This window comes from Neocloeon triangulifer, unplaced genomic scaffold (assembly GCF_031216515.1).
Source record: "Neocloeon triangulifer isolate White Clay Creek 2 clone unplaced genomic scaffold, ASM3121651v1 ptg000014l, whole genome shotgun sequence".
NCBI lineage: Eukaryota > Metazoa > Arthropoda > Insecta > Ephemeroptera > Baetidae > Neocloeon > Neocloeon triangulifer.
In genome coordinates, this window is record NW_026775556.1 from 26,406,679 (window position 1) to 26,428,861 (window position 22,183).

The following is a 22,183-nucleotide window of genomic DNA, read 5'->3' on the forward strand; positions in this document are numbered from 1 at the left end:
AAGTTTGGAACTACGCCGAAGGACGCGCTCTCATTGGTCCAGAGCAGAGGGCAACACCCTTTGGGATTCAGCTGATTTGATTTTTTTCTTTGTTTTCCCACTCGGCACGGGGACAGGTGGAATTATATTCGCAATTTCTTCTTTTTTAATGCAGTAGAGAGAAATCTTAAACAGTTACAATGGCCATGAACGAAGAGGCGCAGCAGCAACTGCAGGAAATCACCGACTTGCTGGTGGCCGCTGGCTATTTTCGAGCGCGAATCAAAACACTGCCGGCCTTCGACAAAGTTAGTTTGTACACAAATTAATTTATTTTTAAACACCCAATTATTTGCTTGTATTGTCTGGGCCAAGTCTTACTCATCGTTAAACGCAGGTCGTTGGCGGAATGGTCTGGTGCATTGAAAACTGCAACTTTGATGTTGACGTGGACCTCCTCTTCCAGGAAAATTTAACCATCGGACAGAGAATGTAAATAAATTAAATATGTTAATCATAATTCCTAAGAAAATAAAAATTAAATTGCAATTTCAGTGCTTTGACCGAAAAAATCGTCACAGTTTTGGGCCATATGAAATGTCCTCACAGAATCGAGCCGCATCAAATCCAAGGCTTGGATTTTAAAAATATTTTCAGCGCCGTTCAAGTATGATATGAAAATAATTGTAACAATATTTTTTTATTGGAGATAATAAATATTTCAGTGGCTGGTTAAAAAATCTTTGGAAACTAGGCATGAGCGAGGTGCTCAGATACGAAGCTTGTCAGTCAGCAAATTCAACCGAATGTTTCCATCTGGACAAGATAAATCTGAGAGAGAAACCCATCTTAAGGCTGCCATTGTTATATTATGCCCTTTTAAGTTGGTTCCAAATTATATTTTTTCAATTCTTAGGATGCCTATGGCGTTGTTCGCAAGTTCAGACGTCAAGGGAGGCGGCCTGAGGATGAAGCATCCAGTGTCGAGAGCACACTTTTTGAGTACAGTGGCCGATCATTGTGGACAGGAGAAGTTGAAGAGAAAGACGAACTTGTATAAGAAAATAAATTTTAATTTTTTAAATTATTACCAACTTCTGCTTTTTGCAGAGAAAGGTTGAGGAGTTGATGGGAGAAATGTCCATAGCTGAAGATGTTGAGGTAATTATAGATTGATAAACTCTCAAATTTTAATTTTTTTTGGTCTTTGTCAGAGTTCAAAACTGACTGCTCTGGCGGTTGAGAGCTTCTTGAGGAATGTTGAAGAGAAAAAAATTGAGAGTAAAGTTGAGGTAAGCTTTTTGATTTGTTTTTTTTACGTAATATCTCTTTAACGATTTATTTAGACCCCGGCAGACAATCTGCAGAGAAAAAAATCGTTGCTGGAGCGTCAAAAAGAAGTACTGGTCTCAACCCTTGCAAATACTAAAGCTGAAAAAATCGAGGTTCAAAGAGAACTCGTCAAGTCTGAGGAAAAACTGGAAACTTTGTTGCAATCTCAGCAAAAGCTAGACGAAGAAACAGAACAGATTTCTAGCTTGTATACATCTGGAAACCAAGAGTATTTTTTAAGACATAAAATGTTTTGTAATATAATTAAAAAATTTCCTTAATTTAGAATTGTTGAGCAGCTTATTCGTAAAGTGGAGGAACTGGAAAGGCTCAAGAAAGACGAGGATGCATTTAAGCAACAATGCCATGAAGAACTTGAGGAGCTACAAAATAAAATGAGGCATATTAAACAAAATAAATTTTATTCATTTACTCATTATAATTAATTTTTGACTTGCAGAGATTTCCAAACAGATTCAGGAGAGTCTCGAGATTTTGTACCCTCAGATAAACTGGAGGAGCAGAAAAAAGAGCTGGCAGCTTTGCGAATCCATTTAGGAAAGCTAAACCGGAACATCGCTTCTATGGAAAGGCACATCGACGAAGTGCCCGGGAGGGCTGAATTGGCCCAGTATCAAAAACGCTTCCTTGAGCTTTATACACAAGGTAAATTATCTTGTATAAGTAAATTAAATTAATTAAATCTCATATTTAGTTGCTGACAAGCATAAAGAGACAAAGCAGTACTACACCCTTTACAACACACTCCATGACACACATTCCTATCTGAAGAAAGAGTTAGATCTTCTAAATTCCATCCAAGAGAGCTATAATTTGTAAGAAATTAAACCACAGACTACTAGTGGTCTGCAAAATTTAACATTTGGCTTATAAAGAAAATACTTTTCTATTCCTCAGGGCGATGATGAGCTCTTCAGGCAAGGAACAGTTTTCAGAGCAGTTCAAGCAAATTGTTGAACGAGTGCGCCAAAATAAGACAAAGGTGAGTTTTTTTTCAATATTTGATCTGTTGGTGCATTCAGGGGGAAAACTTTTCTTATTGTAGATCGAAGCCAAGTATAATGAAGAGAAGTCAAAGCGTGACCAGCTAAGCCAAACTTTGCTTCACCTAGTTGAACAAGAGAGAAGCTACGTCAATGCAGTCAAACAGCTCACAATTGAGTGTCGCAAAAATGAAGATTTGCTTGCCTGCGTTCGAAATAGGACTGCTCAGCAGTAATTTATTGGTACACCATCTGTTACTGGTTTAAAACAAGTAATACTATGTGATTGAATTAAAATTGTCAAATTTTACCGCAATAATTTTTTATGTAAAATCAAGCATTGTAAGAAAATTATTAAAATTAAAAAACCCCTGATTAATTTTAAATTTCTTATGATTACAGATCACTCTAGTCGTATAAATGATAATGCTTCAGAGCACCTTTAAAAAGACAAACTATATTTTAATTTTAGTAAAGGGCTTTCACTTAATTAAAGATGTGTAATATTCTTCTTCTAAGTCGTACAAATCAGCAGCCATATCGTCCCTCAGAGTCATCAGTTTCTGGTCACACTCGCCTTGCTTGGTTCGGAAGAGTTTGGAATTACTAGCGATGGCCTCGTTGACGGAAGGAAAATCGTTGAGAATCAAATATTGTTTTATATCGGAGATCAGTTTCATCAAACTTTCGCCTGCTCGCACCTGAAGAAAGTTACCGATAATTACACATTGTTAAATTAAGATGTTTTTAAGCTTACAATATTCGCTGCCCGAACGTGCATTTCATAATGCTCCTGCTCACATTGAGTAATTCTTGTAAGTTGCTGAGAATTTTGAGCTTCACTATCCCCTTTTGCTAGCTTAACGATCTCTGAAATAATAAGCTAGTTAATACAAATGAGGTTATTTTACTCTAGATTACATACCTTCAAAATTTTCCTGCATGGATTTGACATCGTCTTTCAGCCGGGTGTTGTATGATTTGAGCAGTGCCTCTTTGCTCTGCGGTAGACTGCGCTGAGCCGCCATAGGTGACTTTCTTATTCAGATTGATCAAGATGGATTTTGTAAACTATATCAAATCATATAAGGATAATGGAAAAAGACATTTTAAAGGAAAAATCAAATAATGTGTACCTATAAATGCTTGATCCTTGATCGGCACAGAAACAGACAACAACTTTATGGGGGCGTGGCCGTACTTTTTGTTTTCGCGGCACACCCCTTAGGCGATCGTCATTTGTTTCTTTCGCTGCCACAACAACCACGACAGGCGATTCCTTCATCGGGGTATCGCAAATTATCCATTAATTTCTAATCCATCCGTGGATTAATCGCCATCAAATATGGTTCAGAAGAAGGTAAAGACCTCTGTCATTAATTTTACTTGCTTAAATTTATTCGCTGGCAACCATTTAATTGATTTTCGTCCGACCGCTGTCGGCCGATGCAGATTTCACGTGTACATTGCTTTTCCCAAAGCTACATTAGTTTTTACACTATTTTAGATCTTTGCTAAAATCTTTAAAGCTGTACCGACCGCATGCATGCTATGTTCAAAGTATATTCCTATTAAAACGGTATCTTTGTCTCTCCAATTATCATTACTGAACAAAAACAAGTCAATGTCAAAAGTCCCTCCATGCCGCCAAATGCCTTACCTTTTCTTCCACATTTTTTTTTATAATTATTTAATTACTTTTCAGATTAAGAAGAAGGTTGGAAAGAAGGTCGCAGCGCCTCCTCTTGTCGTCAAGAAGGCTGAGCCCAAGAAGGTGACCAACCCTCTCTTTGAGAAGAGGCCAAGGAACTTTGGCATTGGTATGCGTTGCTTAATCATTAAATGGTTCACACTCTTAATTGATAATTATCGTAGGCCAGGACATCCAACCCAAGAGGGATCTTAGCCGATTTGTTAGATGGCCCAAATACATTCGCATCCAGCGTCAAAAGGCTGTCCTTCAAAAGAGACTTAAGGTTCCCCCCACAATCCACCAGTTCAGCCAAACCCTGGACAAGCAGACAGGTACGAAATGTGCCAGATATTATTTTCTCTTGTCTTAATAATGATGAGTTAATTATTTGCTACTCTTAAGTATCTTGAGGAATAACACCACATCTTATCTGAATCTTTATAAATTATTATTCGATGAAAGTTAAATTCTTTAAAAGGTATTAATTTAATTTTGTCTTTATGCAGCCATGCAGTTGTTCAAGGTGCTGGAAAAGTACAGGCCTGAAACCAAGTTGGCCAAGAAGATCAGGTTGCGCAAGAAGGCTGAGGAGCGTGCCGCAGCCGCTGGAAAGCAGGGAGGTGCTGAGGCTGGCGCTCCCTCTCGCAGACCAAATGCCGCTAGGTTTGGCATCAACACTGTCACCAAGTTGGTGGAACAGAAGAAGGCCCAGCTGGTCGTCATTGCTCATGACATTGAGCCCATTGAGGTAGAGTTGCGAGTTTCAAGAATTTTTTTATGCTGGGGTTGTTCAATGAGACAAAAAAATTTCAAAAGCAATGTTAAGTTACTGCTGAATTGAATAATAATTTATATAAGGATCAATTCATTGCACATCCCCATAAGTAGGACTTGAAATGATGAAAAATTTTCTTCATCTGATTTATAGTTGATGTTAAACTTCGTTGACAAATTTAATCTGATTAATAATTAACTCCAGAGTTAAATTAAAAAGTAATATTCTTGTACTTACTCAAATTGCAACGTGATTTCAGCTCGTCCTCTTCCTTCCCGCCCTGTGCCGCAAGATGGGAGTCCCGTACTGCATAATCAAGGGTAAGGCACGTCTTGGCAGACTAGTGCGTAAGAAGACTTGCACAGCAGTGGCGCTGACCAACGTCGAAGCTGGCGACAGACCAAACTTCAACAAGGTGGTTGAATCTGTGAAGAACAACTTCAACGAGCGCTTTGAAGAAATCAGACGGCACTGGGGAGGCGGCCTCCTTGGCTCGAAATCTGCAGCCAGGATCGCCAAGCTTGAGAGAGCAAAGGCCCGAGAATTGGCGCAGAAACAGGGTTAAGGACCAGCAACCCAAACCCAAGCTCTGTTCTATTATCAATAAATCCACAATTCAATAGAAAAAACTTAGAAGATCAATTTTTATCATAATAATATCCATTAGGTAGCTCATTTTGCTTTTTGTAGATGTAACCTTTTTTTTCATTTCATCAATTTTTTCATGTTATTAAGATTGGTAAGAGAAATCTGTATTTGATTCATTTATTTGACAAATGTGATAAATCAGCAACATAAACAAACTAAAAAGAATAGTTTATTGACTAATAAATAATTTTGTCTGAGGTTAGGCCTAAACCAAGTCTTGCTGGCCTGTGGCCCTTTACGGGGTGCAAAATGGTCATAATAAAAAAATTAAACAAACATTGGAAATTTTTAGAAGGACTTGCATCAAGAATTTTTGATTTATTTATCAAAATATTAGAGCGTTGCGGATCTTGTTGGCAGCAGAGGCGTTGAACTTGTCAAATTTTCTGATCCTAAAATTTCGGATGGTGTCGATGTCAACCTCCTCCTGCCGTTCCTCCAGTTCTTCGGCCGCCTCCTCTTGTCGGAGACAAAGTTGACCGTGAAGACGTCACCAGTGGACACGGTGACCAACCTCTGGAGGTGTTCTTCGATGGAAACGCGGTCTTGGTGGTCCATGTGATCTTGTGAATCCAAAACGACGGTTATCCTTGTTGCTTCCGGAATCTTAACTATCTTGATGTGAACCGACGCACCATCTTCATCTCTGTTCAATCCAAGGTTGTGCAGGACAGAGAGAGGGCAAAATATCTTCTTGGGGGCGTGCAAGGTGTGGAATTTTAAAATTCGCACGTGGGTGCACCTGCCAGAAGAGCTAGTGAGGCGAAGAATGGTGTTCTCATCTTCGCGGACTTTTGCCTTTTTCCGCTCTTGAACGACCCATCCTTTCATTGAGACGCCGAGGATGACCATGGCGTCACCGACGTCCTTGCACCAGATGAACTCTTCAAGATGAGGACCACGCAGGCGAGAGGAGTGGCTAGAAGAGTTTTTCCTGAAGGTGCAGGCATTTTCGAAGTTCTCTGACTAAAGATGATTCAAATTTTGAAGCAACAATCAGAAAATGTCAAAAACGGATATTTCAGTTAAAAGTTAAACACAACAATCACATTCGAATAAATGTTTTTTTTTTTTTCAAATATTATTGTTGGGAATTTTTTCAAAGAATTTTCGGGTATTTTGTGAAAATTCCAATGACAATGAATCATAATTTGAGTCGACAAATAAAAAGATGTTCATCATAATATATTTTCAATTAGATTCACTCATATGTCAAATAAAATTTAAAGTAATATATGATATCACGCGTGAGAAAATCATGGCCTTATTTCTTCAGAATAAATCTCAACTATAAATTGAAGAAATTAATCCAACGATTATCGTCCAATTTTTAGAAAAAAAAACCACCTAAATCAGGTAGGTTTGATTTTTTAAAAAACAGACCTACCTACCATTTTTTGGACGTGGGTGCACCTGCCCGAAGAATTTGTAATTCTGAGAACCACTTCTTCGTCTTCCCGCATTTTTGCCTTCCTCCGCTCTTGGTCCACCCATCCTTTCATCGAGATGTTGAGGGGATGACCATCGCGTCGCCGACGTCCTTGGTCCAGACAAACTCTTCAAGATGAGGAGGAACACGCGGGCGAGAGGAGTAGCTTGAAGTGTTTTTCCTGAGGGAGCCGGCATTTTTGAAGTTCTGACAAGATGATTCAAATTTTGAAGCAACAATCAGAAAAATGTCAAAAACGGATATTTCAGGTAAAAGTTAAACGCAACAATCACATTCGAATAAATGTTTTTTTTTTTCAAATATAATTGTTGGGAATTTTTTCAAAGAATTTTCGGGTATTTTGTGAAAATTCCAATGACAATGAATCATAATTTGAGTCGACAAATAAAAAGATGTTCATCATAATATATTTTCAATTAGATTCACTCATATGTCAAATAAAATTTAAAGTAATATATGATATCACGCGCGAGAAAATCATGGCCTTGTTTCTTCAGAATAAATCTCAACTATAAATTGAAGAAATTAATCCAACGATTATCGTCCAGTTTTTAGAAAACCGCACCACCTAAATTAGGTAGGTCTGATTTTTTTAAAAACAGACGTACCTACCATTTTTTGGACGTGGGTGCATCTATACCCGAAGAGTTGGTCAGCCGAAGAATTGATCGTTCCTCTTCGCGAATTTCTAACTTCTTTCTTGATCCACCCATCCTTTCATTGTGATGTCGAGGATGACCATCGCGTCGCCGACGTCCTTGGACCAGACAAACTCCTCAAGATGAGGAATACGATCGAGAGGGGTCACTAGAAGGGTTTTTCCTGAAGGTGCCGGCATTTTCGGAGTTCTGACAAGATGATTTAAATTTTGAAGCAACAATCAGAAAAATGTCATAAACGGATATTTCAGTAAAGGACTTCTTTTTGACATAGTCAAATCAAGCAGTACTTACAACAATATATAAACAGATTTTTTTGCGATTTTTGAAAAACAATTGGAAATGTTAATCACCATTGTTGTAAAGACTTGATTTGACTATGTCAATAAGAAGTTCTTAAACACACATATTCGAATAAATTTTTTTCAAACATAATTATTGCGAATTTTTTCAAAGAATTTTCGGGTATTTTGTGAAAATTCCAATAATTGAATCATAATTTGAGTCGACAAATAATAAGATGTTCATCATAATATATTTTCAATAGATTCACTCATATGTCAAATAAAATTTAAAGTAATATATGATATCACGCGCGAGAAAATCATGGCCTTGTTTCTTCAGAATAAATCTCAACTATAAATTGAAGAAATTAATCCAACGATTATCGTCCAATTTTTAGAAAACCACCATCTAAATCAGGTAGGTCTGATTTTTTAAAAATCAGACCTACCTACAAATTTTTTTTTTTTAAATCAGACCGCTCATCACATTTTCAGTATCATAGAGCGGTCGCCAGCAAATTATAATAATAACAATAATTTTTTATTTATTGTGTTTAATAAAGATAAACCCAAAATAAAAAATGAGATAAAATTGAGTGGCAAATACTTCTATGTGCGACTGAAAAAGGGCACAGAGCACAGGCTGATAGGAATTCGTCTTGGCATATGACCCTGAAAAATTGAAAAAAAATAGCGTGCAAAACATGAGACACATGATTTGATGACTCTTTAGGACAAAATATACATGGCACATTTAGTATGTTTTTACCTAATTAATCCAGTTCGTTTTGTCCTTTTAAAAATTTGCCTTTTCGATTGATGAGAATAAAAAAATCGGCGTTTAAGTATAAGAGAGGCCCAAAACCGTGAAAAGGTCATGTATGGAAATATTGAATGCTATTTCGAAATTTTGAAAATAGCAAGTTGCAGGTCTTAAATTAATAATTTGAAAAAAGCTCAAACCACAAGTCAACTGGAATTGAATAATTGTGTGTTTTATTGGATTGAATAAATAGAAGTGCCCTTGAGCTGAAGTGTTCTCTGCAGCACTGCAATTTCATTTGGCATCTTTTCATTGCGCGTCCGGGTGCCGCAGCAGCCGGTTAATGAAAAGCGACGGAAAGTCTGCCGAGACCGAGAACATGATGGCGTGTCGCATTCAGCGGCAGGGAAAATAATTCGGCTGCGGGGGGTCGTGCGTCGCCAAATGATTCTAATCTGCGAACAGCTACACTGTGGAGGGTTCTCTGTGCGTTGAGAGTCGATCGAGAGCGCGTGAGTTATTTAAATATTGATTCAACACAAAGCAACGGCGCTCCCCCATTGGCGTCGAGCGGCACGTTTCGCCTCGCCCCTGCCCCGGTCGGTACGGTTATTATTTCATAATGTGTCTCGCTACATGCGGCGCCTTTTGTCCGCGCTTTGTCTCGCAATGGCTGCGATCTGCAATCGTTACGTGCTCGAGTATATTATGTGAGAACAGCGCGGCCGCCATTGTACGCAGCTCTCACTTTTCCAACGCCTATGCGATCGCGTCCAGATATGAAACACTCCACTCTAATTCACATTTTCCATCAATTTTTGCACTCGCTCAAAAACTTATAAGTAAAAACAAGGTCCAGAAAAATCATGTTTTAGTGGAATAAGAAAAACAAAGAAGTCTTTAAAATTATCTTGTTTTATGTAGGAAAAGAATTAGACAAGAGCGACATACTTTTCTATATATATAATTTCTAACTTGTGAGAGAAATAAATAAAATATTATCATAATTTACATATTGATATTGATTTTGAATAAATGAGCAGTATTATGAAAATAATAGAAAATGGCAAAACCTTTGAGATCAGTCTTGAGACAAGGGCGACGAACTAGCAAAGTCGACTGAGGCTCACTGAAGGAGAATGGGGACTTTTTATGACTTCGGAACTTTTAGCAAAATATTTGCTAGTTCTGGCCCACAATTCATTTTTTCCTTCCAAAAAATAGTGTTTCTTCGATAAAATTTGGGCAATAAAAAAAGTAAAAAATGGGATCAATAAAAGGAGCAGACATATTATGCAACCTGCTCGATACGCATGTCAAGGAAGTTGCATACGCATGCATTTTTAGGCTGCGCCGCTTGAAAAAGGCTCCTCGAAAGTTGTTACCCCTTTTTAAAAGAAGTTTCTTGTTTGTTTTTATTTATGCTCAAATTACATACTTTAAACAGGCAATACTTAACCGAAAATTTCCTTAAATATTTAAATTCAACGCCTTTTATAGAAAACATAAACGCAACTTCAATGATTTCGTCCGAATTTTAAAATGTTGAATAGGTGCCTAGCTGTTAAAAATCGCAAAGGATCTTTTTTAAGTTGACCGAGAGATATTTACTTTATTTTTTAATTAATAAAAAAATCTGAATGCTTTGAGAGGATGTTCAGAAAGCAAGATATAATTTCATAAAAAATATTGATTATCAAATTTATTTTGTGTTTAATGGCAGAACGTTTGGATTGTTAAATTTGGGCTTTTATATTTCTTTTACAAATATAATAACCATTACCAAGGTATAAGAAGAATTTACTAAATTAAATATCTACAAATATAATTAATTTTTTTGTGCAAAGCTATGGCAATATAAAAATAATATACTAATAAAAAAAAACATGGAATTAACAATTTCAAGCCAACAAATTATAGAACTGTATTATTTCTTATTTCTAAATCTTTTTCTGTATTTATTATTTAAACAAAAGAACAAAAAATTATTTTATTCCATACAAATTTTGTTTAAACGGTTTAAATTAATTAAAAAAATATTTTAATAATTTTGTTTATATATATTTACTATTTTTTAAGCTATTATATTAAAAATATTTCATTTCTTTTTTAATTCAATAATTAAATTTTAGTATACAATAATGGATTACAATCTTAAAACTTTTTACATCAAATGTAAATTAAAGCACTTACTGCGTTAAATTAATCACAGTGTCTGGTGTGATAATTATAAACTCAGTCATTTAGTTTTTCATGTTATCAAATGTAAATTAATCAAAAGATAAAATTCGTATTTTTATGTATGATGATTTTATTGAATTCTCAGCCTTGCAAGTATTGTTTCACAATTCCCAAAGATTTCTACAATAAATAATAATTCATGGGAGAAAGAATGAGCAGCGCGATGATTCGAAATGTCTCGTTATCTCCGGGTTGGAATCCGTGAAAAGCTGCGTGTTCACACGGAATAAAACAAATTCATCATTTTTCTCTCATCCGGCCGAGCGCTCTTTCTTTGGAGAACGGTGAGCGCGAGAGAGCTCGACGGGTAATTGGTTGACACCGCTATGTTTGGGTGTTAAGTCTTAATTATTTTAATGCACATTCTCTGTGCGTGTTGATCCCTTTTTGAAAGGAGTAGTAGATTTAAAAAAGTGACTCAGCACGTCCAGCGCGGCCGACGAGGCGTTAATAATAATCGCCAGTCCAGCAGCAGCCTTGTTTGTTGCCTAGGCTGCTTTATGCGCCGGTCATTATCTAAACATTTCATCATTGACAGCTACTGCTCCTTGCTTTTGCTTGTAAACCCCCGTCATTATCTTCGCTGCTGCTGATGTGTGTTGTGTATTTTATTAATAATAATAATTCTTTTAGACACAGCAACGCGCTAATACGCCTGGCCTGGCGCGAGGCTCGATCGTTCCTTTCACGCTATAATTCTGCTTCTGCTGATGCTCGCGCAAAGCAAAAAATCGATGCTTCTGCTAATACAGCAGCAAAGTAGATAATATGCGAGTATATAGCGAGATTTAGACTCCCATCTATCAAACCATCCTCCATTAAGAAAATTATTCCCGACCTAACAAAATAAATAACAAAAGTTTTTTTGTTTTTGTTCACTCTCTGAAAGTTTTATCAAAATGATTTTATGAAATAAATATTTTCAAGCAGAATTTAAAAAGGACCAAATTTTTTACTTGAATTTATTTAGGTAATGCCTGATCTGCGAAATGGAAATTTTAAATATTCTATACTACAAAATAAAACATGGAATGTGGTTTTATTTCATTTTTAAGTGAGCACTAAAAATTACTAAAAATTTCCTTCTTGCCCAACTCAACACTAATTTATTATAGACTGACTGGCCCTGTTGCGTTAGTCATTGGGCGTGATGCGTGATTGTTAAAATCTGTGAAAAACTATATCTTTCTAATAATCCAACACAAAGAATGTAATAAACGCTATAAAATCATCAATAAAAATGCCTAGCTAATTGATATTTCAATCAAATTTCTTTGCATTTTGCAATAGTAATAATTACAAGAAGAGGTAACGCGCAGAGGAAAAATTTCAAACGATGCAATTTATAAATAATAATATCGGGCTCATAATATTATTTATTATTAACACCCAAACTTTGCTGAAAATCCCAAAAGCAAAACAACTATCAATGGTCCACTTAAATATGTCCGTCTGCATTGAAAATAAATCTGTTGGCTGTAAAAATCTTACTGGTGCAGGTTATAACGCCGCCTCAAATCAGTCAAATCTAAATAAGCTGCAGCTCACATGTGCATTTGCAGCAACACAATTGCCACAATCGCACCAATATTTTGATTCCTTTCCGTCCAGTTTAAATATTCTGTTAAGATCGTTATTGTCGCTGTAATTATTACAGCTTGCAGATTGGCCCCAAAAGCAAAGTACATTGGGAAGTGTATCTAATTATTTGACCTTGCTTCAAGTTTAACAAAAGGATGTGGAGGCTGGGTTTTTTTGTTTTTCTTAATAACAAAATATTATTATTTTTAAATTGTTTATTTCACTAAATTAAAATTATTTTTTAAGCTTTTGCTTAAAGTAGGTATGAAAATGAAATTCCACTTTTTTTATAATTTAAAAAATGATTGATTTGACATTTCATTGCTGAAAGCTAGTATAATTGAAGTTATTATTGGGTATTATAAACACTTTTTCTGTCATAATTTAATTAAAATAAGGGGAAATGAAAATTTAACGGTTGCACTAAAGCTATCAAAATATTTTGCAAGTGGCTCACCACTTCCGTAAGTTCATCACAACAAAAAACACAGCAGATTGAAAAACAAAGTACATCTGCATTGCAGTCAAATAATTTGACCTTGCTTTAATTTTAATAAATGCAAATAAAAGGATGTGGTTATTTTTTGGTTTTTGTAAAAAAAAGTGATATTTTAACCTTTCTCTATGTGACGGAAATGCTATTTAAAGGCGAGCAAGCGACAATCAACCGCATCATTGCGAAAAACGCGTCTTTATACAAACACCACACGCAAAACGTCAAGTGCGGTAAAATGATGGCCCGCTTTATGATTTCGTTGGCGCTGCTTTGTCTAATAGTTCACGTGACGCAAGGCATTATACCCATTAGACCACGTAAGTCTGATCAAAGAAATGCGATCCAAACAGTTTGATTCAGCTGAAAATTAATTGTAAAAGTTAAAGTACCCTTTTCAGTTGCGCTTAAACTTTTGCTTGATGAAAATGTCCAAAATGTCTAAAAATCAATGGAGATCAAGTTACAAAAATCACAATCCTCTTATCAAGATTTAAAAAAAATCTAGCAAATCAAACTTGATTCTAATCTAATTAAGCTATTTCAGAGGCATTAAGAGATAATTGATTTTTTTTAAGAGAAATTTCATGTTTTGCACTGCATTTAAGTTTAATTATTATTGAACCGTTTTAATTTAGATTTTTTTAATTAGCGCCACGTTTTTGTGCGCTTGGACCGATCAAGGATGGGCAGACCAACTCGTGTGATGCGAAAATCCCAAGCTTCACATTCAACAGCAGGACCCGCAGATGTGAAAATTTCATTTACGGAGGATGCAACGGTTCGGAAAATCTATTTAAAACACGGCTCGATTGCAAATTTACCTGCGAACAATATGCGAAAGGACGTAAGAAAATTTTTTTTTAACGAACAATTCTTTTGGATTACATTGATATGCTAGCAAATTTAAAATCACAAAACTGTATCAAAAGATTTTATCAATTCTCATTATCAATAAGTCAAATGCAAAAAACTCTTGGAGGACAATCATATAATTTCTCTCGCTCATTAATAATTCAAATCATAAAATATTTACCACGTTTTTCAGGTTAAAAAACTGCAAGGAAACACCTGTCTGACCTGGACTATGGAGGCCGGCGGAATCTTAAGATTCAAAATCAATCACAATCAAGATGTAAATTACCATTAAAAAAATCAATAAATCAGATGGGAATGTTAAATAAAATAATTAGTATTTTTTGAGTTATGAGCTTATATTGTGCGCCTCGTATAAAATAATTTGAAACAAAATAAGATAAGCGTTGAATTAGAATTTATTAATACAATAATATTTTTTGAACCTCTGAGTTGTCACCATGATGTAATGACTCATTGCGACGCGCCCAATTGCCACAATTTTATCAAAAGCAAATATAAGGATGTGGTTTTTTGTCATTGTGTAAACGTTTTAACCTTTCTCTATGTGATATGTTATTTAAAGGCGAAGAAGCGCCAATCAACCATCAGTGTGAAAAGGTCCATCAAAAACACAACACGCAAAATTAACATCAAGTGATTATAGCGAGTGATAAAATGATGGCGCGGTATATGATTTCGTTGGCACTGCTTTGTCTAGTAGTTCACGTGACGCAAGGCATTATACCCATTAGACCACGTAAGTCTGATCCATAATAGAAATGCGATAGTTTGAAATTTTATCGTTAAAATCAAGATTTTTTTTAAATAGCGCCACCTTATTGTTGGCACGGGCCGATCAAGAAAGGGCTGACAAATTCTTGTGAGGCGTACGTGCCAAGTTTCACATTCAATGGAAGGACCAGAAAGTGTGAAAACTTCATTTACGGAGGATGCAACGCTTCCAAAAATCTATTCAAAACATGGGCCGAGTGCAGAGTTATCTGCGAACAATCTGTCCAAGGTGGGTAATGCATTTTAATAAAAATTAATTTAGAAAAAATTCAATTTAATATGGAAAGTTTAAAATCTCAAAATTTTTTCAAAACATTTCACTCGATACATCAAGTCACAATCCAAATTGCCTCCTTGAATCAACTCTCTGAGAGGAAAGTCATTCAATCGTCCATTTCTCTTGCAATAATTGTTTCAATAATTCAAAAGTGATATTTATATAACCCGTTGTTTTCCAGGCTAAAAAGACCATAAGGACACACCGGCCCGTCTGTACCTGAAGTACGGCAGAATCGCGCAATCAAAAATTAACCCCTTATATTTTGCTTTTGTTAACATAAAGTTTTTTTATGATTTTAATCAAATGTTATAACCGTATAATTAAGGCGAAAAATAAATTTTTGAAGAAGATTGCTCGATTTGAAAGCAAAAAATTTATAAATCAGGCTGTATCAGGACTGTCTAAAAAAATTGTATTTTTTTTGCAAAATGCGTGCAGTGTATTATCTTCTCCATTTGAAAAACTTCAAAATAATATAAATATACACAAAATAAGAAGATCAATTATCTACACTCAATGGCTCTACTTTGAAGGAAGCCTTAAATTCCTGCCACATCTTACAATCCAGCAACGCACCACTCTATAGCTGTCGGCACTTTTTGGAAAACATCAAAATCTATATATCTTTTTTGTTCTGCATCAGTCTGAGGTCTGAGCGAGGGTGCGAAAAGAAAGCCCTGAAGCGTATAGAGCAGCTTTTGGATGGAAATCTGCAGAGCACTTCTTCTCTGCTGATAGCAATCGTCGACACATAAATGTGTTCCAAATGCTGGCCGCGCTCGCTGCTGCTGGTATCTGGCGCGATAAAAATAATTGTGAATGGAGCCGAGAATAATGAGCTGGCTGCGGACTGGTTTCGTGTTAACAACTGCACAATGCGACAAAAAAAATCACACTCGCGTTTCCAACCGCGCTGCGCAGTTTCATGTTTCATTTTCTTTATATAAATGTGTTAATACCAGAAAAGGGACCCCTCTAAATATGCCCACACAAAAATTTAGTTCTCAATTTGATTTACATCTCTTCCACGCCAGTTCCAATTATATCTGTGGGACAAATTATTTAGATAATTTGTGATATTATTTCTTAAGACATGATCATTTTTATGTAGATAATCAAAAAGTTATAAGCAAATACGACGTAATTTGGAAAATTAATTATTTCCATTTTGCATCTTCTAATAATTTACTTAAATCGATTAACTGTGGACATTGAAAGCTTAATTGAAAAATTGTGTTTTATAAAAGTCGATGTGTGAGAATTATATTTAATGCAATGGAATTTAGACATGGTATTTAGTCATAAATTGCAAAAAGAAAAAAAATAAGTATTATATATAAGATTATTAAGTTCTATACACATTTGAATTAAAAATTTTATTTAAAATGTCTTGCAATTTTAATCTATTTTTCTACAATATAATATAATTAAAATGAAGAAATATTTAAAAAAACTGAAATGGATTAATGAAACAATAAAATAAAATTATAACAAAAATTAAAAAAAAAAAAAAATAGTCGCACTTAACAAATCGACTCTAAAGACGCACCTCTGGACTTTTTTATTAAGTCAAATTTTTGTTACTGATTTGACACTATTTTGTTTTGATTTGAAATATATCCTGCGCGAACACTCTATGGAAATGATTTTACAAAATTGTTGTGAAAATGAAATGATTAAGTGGCTTTCTTGGTCCTTTATTCGGTAATTGTGTATGTTTTTGTCTTTCCTTCTATTACAAAGAAGTCCTGCATTTATATTCGTAATTATCAGGAGCTTGTTAGTTTGAAGAGTTAAAATTTAATTAATTTTTTTTTTTATAAGCAATTTTTTTTATAAAAACGATAAATTTGGAAAATATATGACATTCATGAACATATAAATATACATTAAATCAAGCTAGTACTTTGCGAAAGCAAACAAATTATTATCAGCGCACTGAATTTATCTGTAAGAGCTTTGCTCTCTTTATTAAAGAAACTGAAAAGCGTGCATTGGATTATTAGTTAATTATCTGACTTTTGAATCATATTTAATTCGTTTTTTTTTTATCAATTTCCTTCGTCTTATTTGATGCACTGCATATAATAAGTTTTGAATCCGCGAAATAGTTAGTCGATGGATGCAACTTTTCGAGTGAGCCGATGCCGAAGCCATTTTTGTTGGGTAATTTGAAGTCACGCATGCGTTTGCGTGCGTCCAATGGGTGTGATCGCGGCTTGAGATTGACAGATGGTAAAAAACGAAATCTGTTGTGTGCGACTGAGTATATTGTGCCCCTGCCTTTGTGCAGCGCGGGTTGCAGGCGCGGTGCGAGAACGACGAGCGCAGGAAACAATGTGACACAAAAGCCCCGCACGCAGCAGAGCAAATTAAATTTCGCTCTCCTCGCACAAAGGACCCATCAACTTTTCCATCCAATATTCATGCGACGTGCTTCACTCGCACACTGACTGAGTCGAGGGCTCCTTCGGGCAATTGACACCCAGAGTCAACACGATTTTCCCAGCAACCCTCGCGACCACCCTGCAAAGCACCCATTTTTTTCCATTTCTCTGCTCTCCGGCGAAAGTGCGAGGGGCGATGAAACGACGCGGTTTATTTGACGCCGACGACGCTCAATTAAGTTGTTACTCAAATGTGATTTACACTCGCTGTGACAGCTGCCGACGAATTTCGTAATGGATTCCACGAATCGCACGAGCAACGTCCTATAATCTACATTTAGTGACGCTTTTTCTTTCGATTTTTGCAAAATGCTCAATTATGCATTTGGAATTGATTTTTTTCCCTTGTGATATTTGTGTAATTTTATTTTTGCTAGGCCAAAATGTTATTTTATATATTAATTTCCTCTTTATACTAAACAATTTGATTTGTGAGAAGTTTCCTTTTTCATTAATCGTTTTGCAGACATTTTTTAGATGAGGATTATTTTAAAATTTTGCGTAAAGATCGCATGTAGATTAAAAAGCACGAAAAATTGGCTATATAAAGTTTTTATTAATCAATTAAGGATTCCATTTACACGCGCCAGACATCGCGGATGTAAGAAATACTTTAAAATTATAAAAGAGTTATTGTGAGCAAAAAATCAATTTTCAGTATTGAATGGGTGGCGTTATTACGCAGCCGATAGGCTTAAATCTTATATAAGGTTTTCAATTTTTTTTTTTTTTCATTTTATCAGCAATTTCTAGGAAAACTTCCGCTAATGAGAGCGGGGCTTATTTACGCTCTTATACGTTTGTTTTCATGCAAAATCAATCAAATTTAATATTAGCGTCATAAAAGATGATACCAGAATGAAAATAATAATTTGCAATTATTCTAGGGGAAAATTTGAATACGAAAAAAAAATAAAGTATTGAGCAATATTTCTTTCTGGTGATTAAAAAAATATATAAGAGAGAGAAAAACAAGAATAATGTAGTAAATTTCAATATTGATGATTTAATAATTTAATAATATTTTCTGAACACTATACATGGGGTTTGAAGATTTATATAATGTATGATCTATATTAAAATATATTTTTTTTTTCATTTTCTTTAAGGTATATGCAGCTGGAATAATTTTTCATGCATGATACGGTGAGTATAATAATTAAATATATAATCATCTGTTTCTGTATTTCTTATTGAATTTTAATGACACTTCCCTCTCTTCTTTAATTGAACGCAAAAATTCAAACAATTTTAATATTTTTTCTCTTGAAAATTTGAGTATTGAGAAGAGTACTATGAAGAGAGTAATTTAAATTTTAAGATCAGATAAAATAATTCGCACATTTTGTTGCCCTTTATGAAACGGGTCTTCTTTAAGGGCGAGAGTGACAAATAATTCATGGATATTCTGAAGTACGGGATATTGATCTGCCAGGCAGAAGCAGCGAGTTCGCTCTCCGGCTTCTACCGCCATCTACGTCGAAGCTCCGCTCGCTTCCCATTCATTCCATTTATTGCTGCGCGGCTGAAACCAGGAAATATATAATCTTGCAAAACTGCCTTTCGTTGATTTTCGGAATGGCTCTTTGAACGAATAAAATATTTCCCATTATTTCTTCTAAAACAATTAAATGAAATTAATCAGGCCAGAAAAGTGTTGAGAGGCCCATACAGTACAAATTCACCTGGTGACCTCAAACCGCATCTAAAAAATGACGATTAAGCATTAAGCCGGGGATTATGTTGTGCGCGTGGTGATATTTCACACTCGGATCTGGCGTGTTAATTAACCTTGGGGCATGATCCTGCCTGAAATCCAGCACACGTACACACACCGAACAATCATTAATTACGCGGCGCGATATCAGACCCTTTGAAAGCGTTGATTCCAGGGTTGTGTTAAATAGATGTAATGAAAGTTAATCTTTTAATAGCAAATAAACTGCAGAAATTCAATTTGTCTAGTTATTAGTTTAATTTTTTGTCTGCTCGAGCCAACTATATATTTAATTTTTTTACTTGCAATTTTTTTAAGTAGAACACCATTGATGTTATTTAAATTTAAATTAGAGTTAATTTCTGTAAAAAAATATTTTAAAAATAAAAAATTAAATATTTATTATTTAGTTAAAAATAACGTTAAAATGGATTATTTTGATTTTATATTGAGTAATGTTTTTAATTTTATTAAATATTACAAAAAATAAAATATTTAAAATTTTATATTGAATTTATTTTGTCACTGCCCTGTGGAAGGGTCGTTGCTGCGAAAAGAGGCCTCCCTTCGCTGCTCCCTGCGGCCGGCGCTGATGCATCACTCACACTCGCCGCGGCCGGAGCTCTTTTTCTCGCTGCTCGTTAATTATTTAATTAAGACGTTTTAACAAATTGCACCTCGCGCGCGCGGCCGTGCGAGATTATTAAGGCCCAGCGGGGCACAAAGGGACCCCGCCGCGCCGCACACCTGGTCCCAATGATCCTAATGTGCATTTAATGAAGGCCCGCGCGCGATACATTCACGAAAAAACGTCATTATGTTTTGTACAAAGCGCCTGTCGCAAAGCGTGAATAAAAATATCATGCTCTCTGCATGCGCCGAGCAGAACCGCAGAATTCTGCAATAAAAATTACCCTCTTCCGTGCACCGTCAGCTTTCTGCTTCCAATGAATAAATTTGCATGCATTTAAGTTCTTAAAATAAGCTATTACAGCAAAAATTATTCACATAAACCTTGCATTGTTGTATTTTTAAGCAGCATTGAGCAGCACATTTTTATTTAAAATAGAACGGACTCGTCTCCTTTTATAAAAACGCATTAATTTATTTAGATAATCCAGATTTTCGTTAATTTTTATTTTTACCTCAACAGCATCATGTAGACCACCAAATTAAAAGGCAAAACCACTGACCGTGAGTAATTGATGGAAAATCCAAAAATTGAAAAATTAAAACACCCAGCACCAATAAAGAGCATATACAAGGCCGAACAAAACTGAAAAGTTTTTGCCCTAATAAAAAAAGGGAAAATAATGAGGGGGGACCAAAACTGGTCCAGCCAACTGAAATCTTATTCTAAATATGAATTTCGAATAAAGGACTAAGTTATATAGTCTGGGCCAGGTTAAGTCCTCAATATATCTTATCTTTGTAAATGAGTCGAGCAATTAAGCTTCCATTCGCTTATTTTGAACACTTTTTACATTTATCAAATTATTAGTAACACATTGTTCTAGTGATGAATATAAAAAATAAATTTATTCTTGGAAGTTTATTCTTGTAGTTTGCTGAAGCTTTATATTAAATTTACTTGTTTTTGTTGCACAAAGAGCCGCATTTATGCTTTGATGATTAAATATTACTTTAAAAAAAAAAAAAAATAGTTTTTACCGATATTATATGCTCTACTTCATTTCTCATTCGGCTTGACAGCGCAACGCTTTCCGCTTTTCGGGAAGAATATTATTTGTACTCTTTTTGCTTTCTAAAGAGGGGGCTTTGTACATGAAGCTTTTCGCACCCTCTCTCTTTTGATTTATTGCTCTCGGTCTGCAAGACATGTGTCTAGTGCTGGAGCAGAAAGAGACTCATTGATTGCAACAAAAGAGTGCGAGTGGGCAAACATTGAGATTGGTGTAAGAACGAGGAGCTGATTGTTTGGTATGTGACGCGTCATCCGCAGACCGCACTAATTGCTCTCACTGGTCAGTCAAACTGCAACATGCCAACATAAAGAGAGCAGAGACATGTCGATTACCCTCTGTGATACATTGTTGATAGAACATTAATTAAAATAAAAATATTATTTACTATTTTTTTTAATATTCCATATTCAATTATTTTTACTCATTATGTGTTTATTTTTTGTTTATTTATATTTTTGTTATATATTTAATTTTATTTTAATATTTATATTCTATTTAAGCTACTTATTTAATAAATTGTTTTAAAATCGGAGAGAAAATAAATGAAGACCTATAAAATTTTAAAATTTATAACTTAGCAGCATTATGAGACATTTAATTTTTTATTTAGACATATAATAGGAGTAATTTACCGGAAATGTCGGGGAAAAAAACCTAAAATATTAATAGTGCATATTATTCAAGTTTTCCACCTAAACTGAATTTTAAATTTTATTTCTGGTAATGACTTTAATGTGTCCTAGCTCAAGTACTATTATTATAAAAGTTTCCACGAATTTCTAAAATTTATCATTTTTGTTTATTTTGTCCAAATTGCTACATAACATTGTTTACACTCATTTTTGAAAGCAATTTATTTGAAAAGAAAAGAATTCTTGGACAAAACTCGGCACCACCACTGCAAGAATTTTGGTAAAACTTCAGAGATAAAAAAACTCCATCCGCCGCAGTGAGCCTCAGATGACTTATAGTTTTTGTTCTATTTTTAGTTGCAAATTATCTTCTTTTACTTTCCGTACTCTGGATTAATATAATAATTTTCATAGCTTTTACAAAAAAAAAATGCAATTATTAAATAATACATTTCAAATCGTAAAAGAACACAATATGTTTCTAGTGTGTTTTTAAATTTTAATAACAACTTCAAACAAAAGCTGCGCGCGGTGATAGTAAAATTCTTAGTTCCGGAGAGCAGTTGCGAATTCTGTATTCCAATCTAGCTCGGTAAAGTCGTGTTTCGCTTTCCATTTTTTCCGGCCCGGCTTTCAACGCATCAGGAAAAGCCGCAGTTAGAAATCGGCGCTCGTTTTCCTTTCTCCGTCGTCGTGGCGCATGTAAATAAAGGCGACAGTGTCGTTTTGTGTGTCGGCACCGGCAGCACATCGCCCTGCGCAGAGAGTAATTGAGTTTGTCCGTGTAATAATGTCGACAGCCGCCGAGCAACTCCAATATTTGAGCAGTTGATTGCTAATGCGATTTGC

General features: G+C 35.1%; 3 protein-coding genes and 1 long non-coding RNA gene across 5 annotated transcripts; 3 read left to right on the plus strand and 1 right to left on the minus strand.

The window, feature by feature from the left end:
- Positions 1-61: 61 nt before the first annotated feature.
- LOC132201657 (coiled-coil domain-containing protein 93) lies at positions 62-2,695 on the plus strand. Its single transcript, XM_059628000.1, has 13 exons — positions 62-287; positions 377-471; positions 535-646; positions 705-842; positions 896-1,033; positions 1,090-1,140; positions 1,194-1,271; positions 1,326-1,540; positions 1,598-1,711; positions 1,772-1,977; positions 2,027-2,147; positions 2,230-2,314; positions 2,378-2,695. The coding sequence occupies exons 1-13, from the start codon at positions 180-182 to the stop codon at positions 2,549-2,551; spliced, it is 1,635 nt and encodes a 544-aa protein (XP_059483983.1). The 5' UTR covers positions 62-179; the 3' UTR covers positions 2,552-2,695.
- Positions 2,696-2,752: 57 nt separating this feature from the next.
- LOC132201659 (mediator of RNA polymerase II transcription subunit 22) lies at positions 2,753-3,529 on the minus strand. Of its 2 annotated transcripts, none has more exons than XM_059628003.1 (4): positions 3,455-3,529; positions 3,241-3,350; positions 3,073-3,185; positions 2,753-3,016 (listed from the first exon to the last, which is right to left on the minus strand). In XM_059628003.1, the coding sequence occupies exons 2-4, from the start codon at positions 3,341-3,343 to the stop codon at positions 2,798-2,800; spliced, it is 435 nt and encodes a 144-aa protein (XP_059483986.1). In that variant the 5' UTR covers positions 3,344-3,350; positions 3,455-3,529; the 3' UTR covers positions 2,753-2,797. The 2 variants fall into 2 exon arrangements, with proteins under 2 accessions (XP_059483986.1, XP_059483985.1); XM_059628002.1 differs by having other exon boundaries at positions 3,241-3,386; positions 3,452-3,528.
- On the plus strand, positions 3,515-5,412 carry LOC132201658 (large ribosomal subunit protein eL8). Its single transcript, XM_059628001.1, has 5 exons — positions 3,515-3,675; positions 4,021-4,135; positions 4,191-4,340; positions 4,515-4,756; positions 5,043-5,412. Exons 1-5 carry the CDS (start codon positions 3,661-3,663, stop codon positions 5,346-5,348), a joined length of 828 nt encoding a protein of 275 aa, XP_059483984.1. The 5' UTR covers positions 3,515-3,660; the 3' UTR covers positions 5,349-5,412.
- A 7,659-nt stretch (positions 5,413-13,071) lies between these two features.
- LOC132201044 (uncharacterized) lies at positions 13,072-14,083 on the plus strand. The gene is made up of 3 exons (XR_009442231.1): positions 13,072-13,222; positions 13,555-13,749; positions 13,951-14,083. It is a non-coding gene; the product is annotated as an uncharacterized LOC132201044 (long non-coding RNA).
- The last annotated feature ends 8,100 nt before the right edge of the window (positions 14,084-22,183 follow it).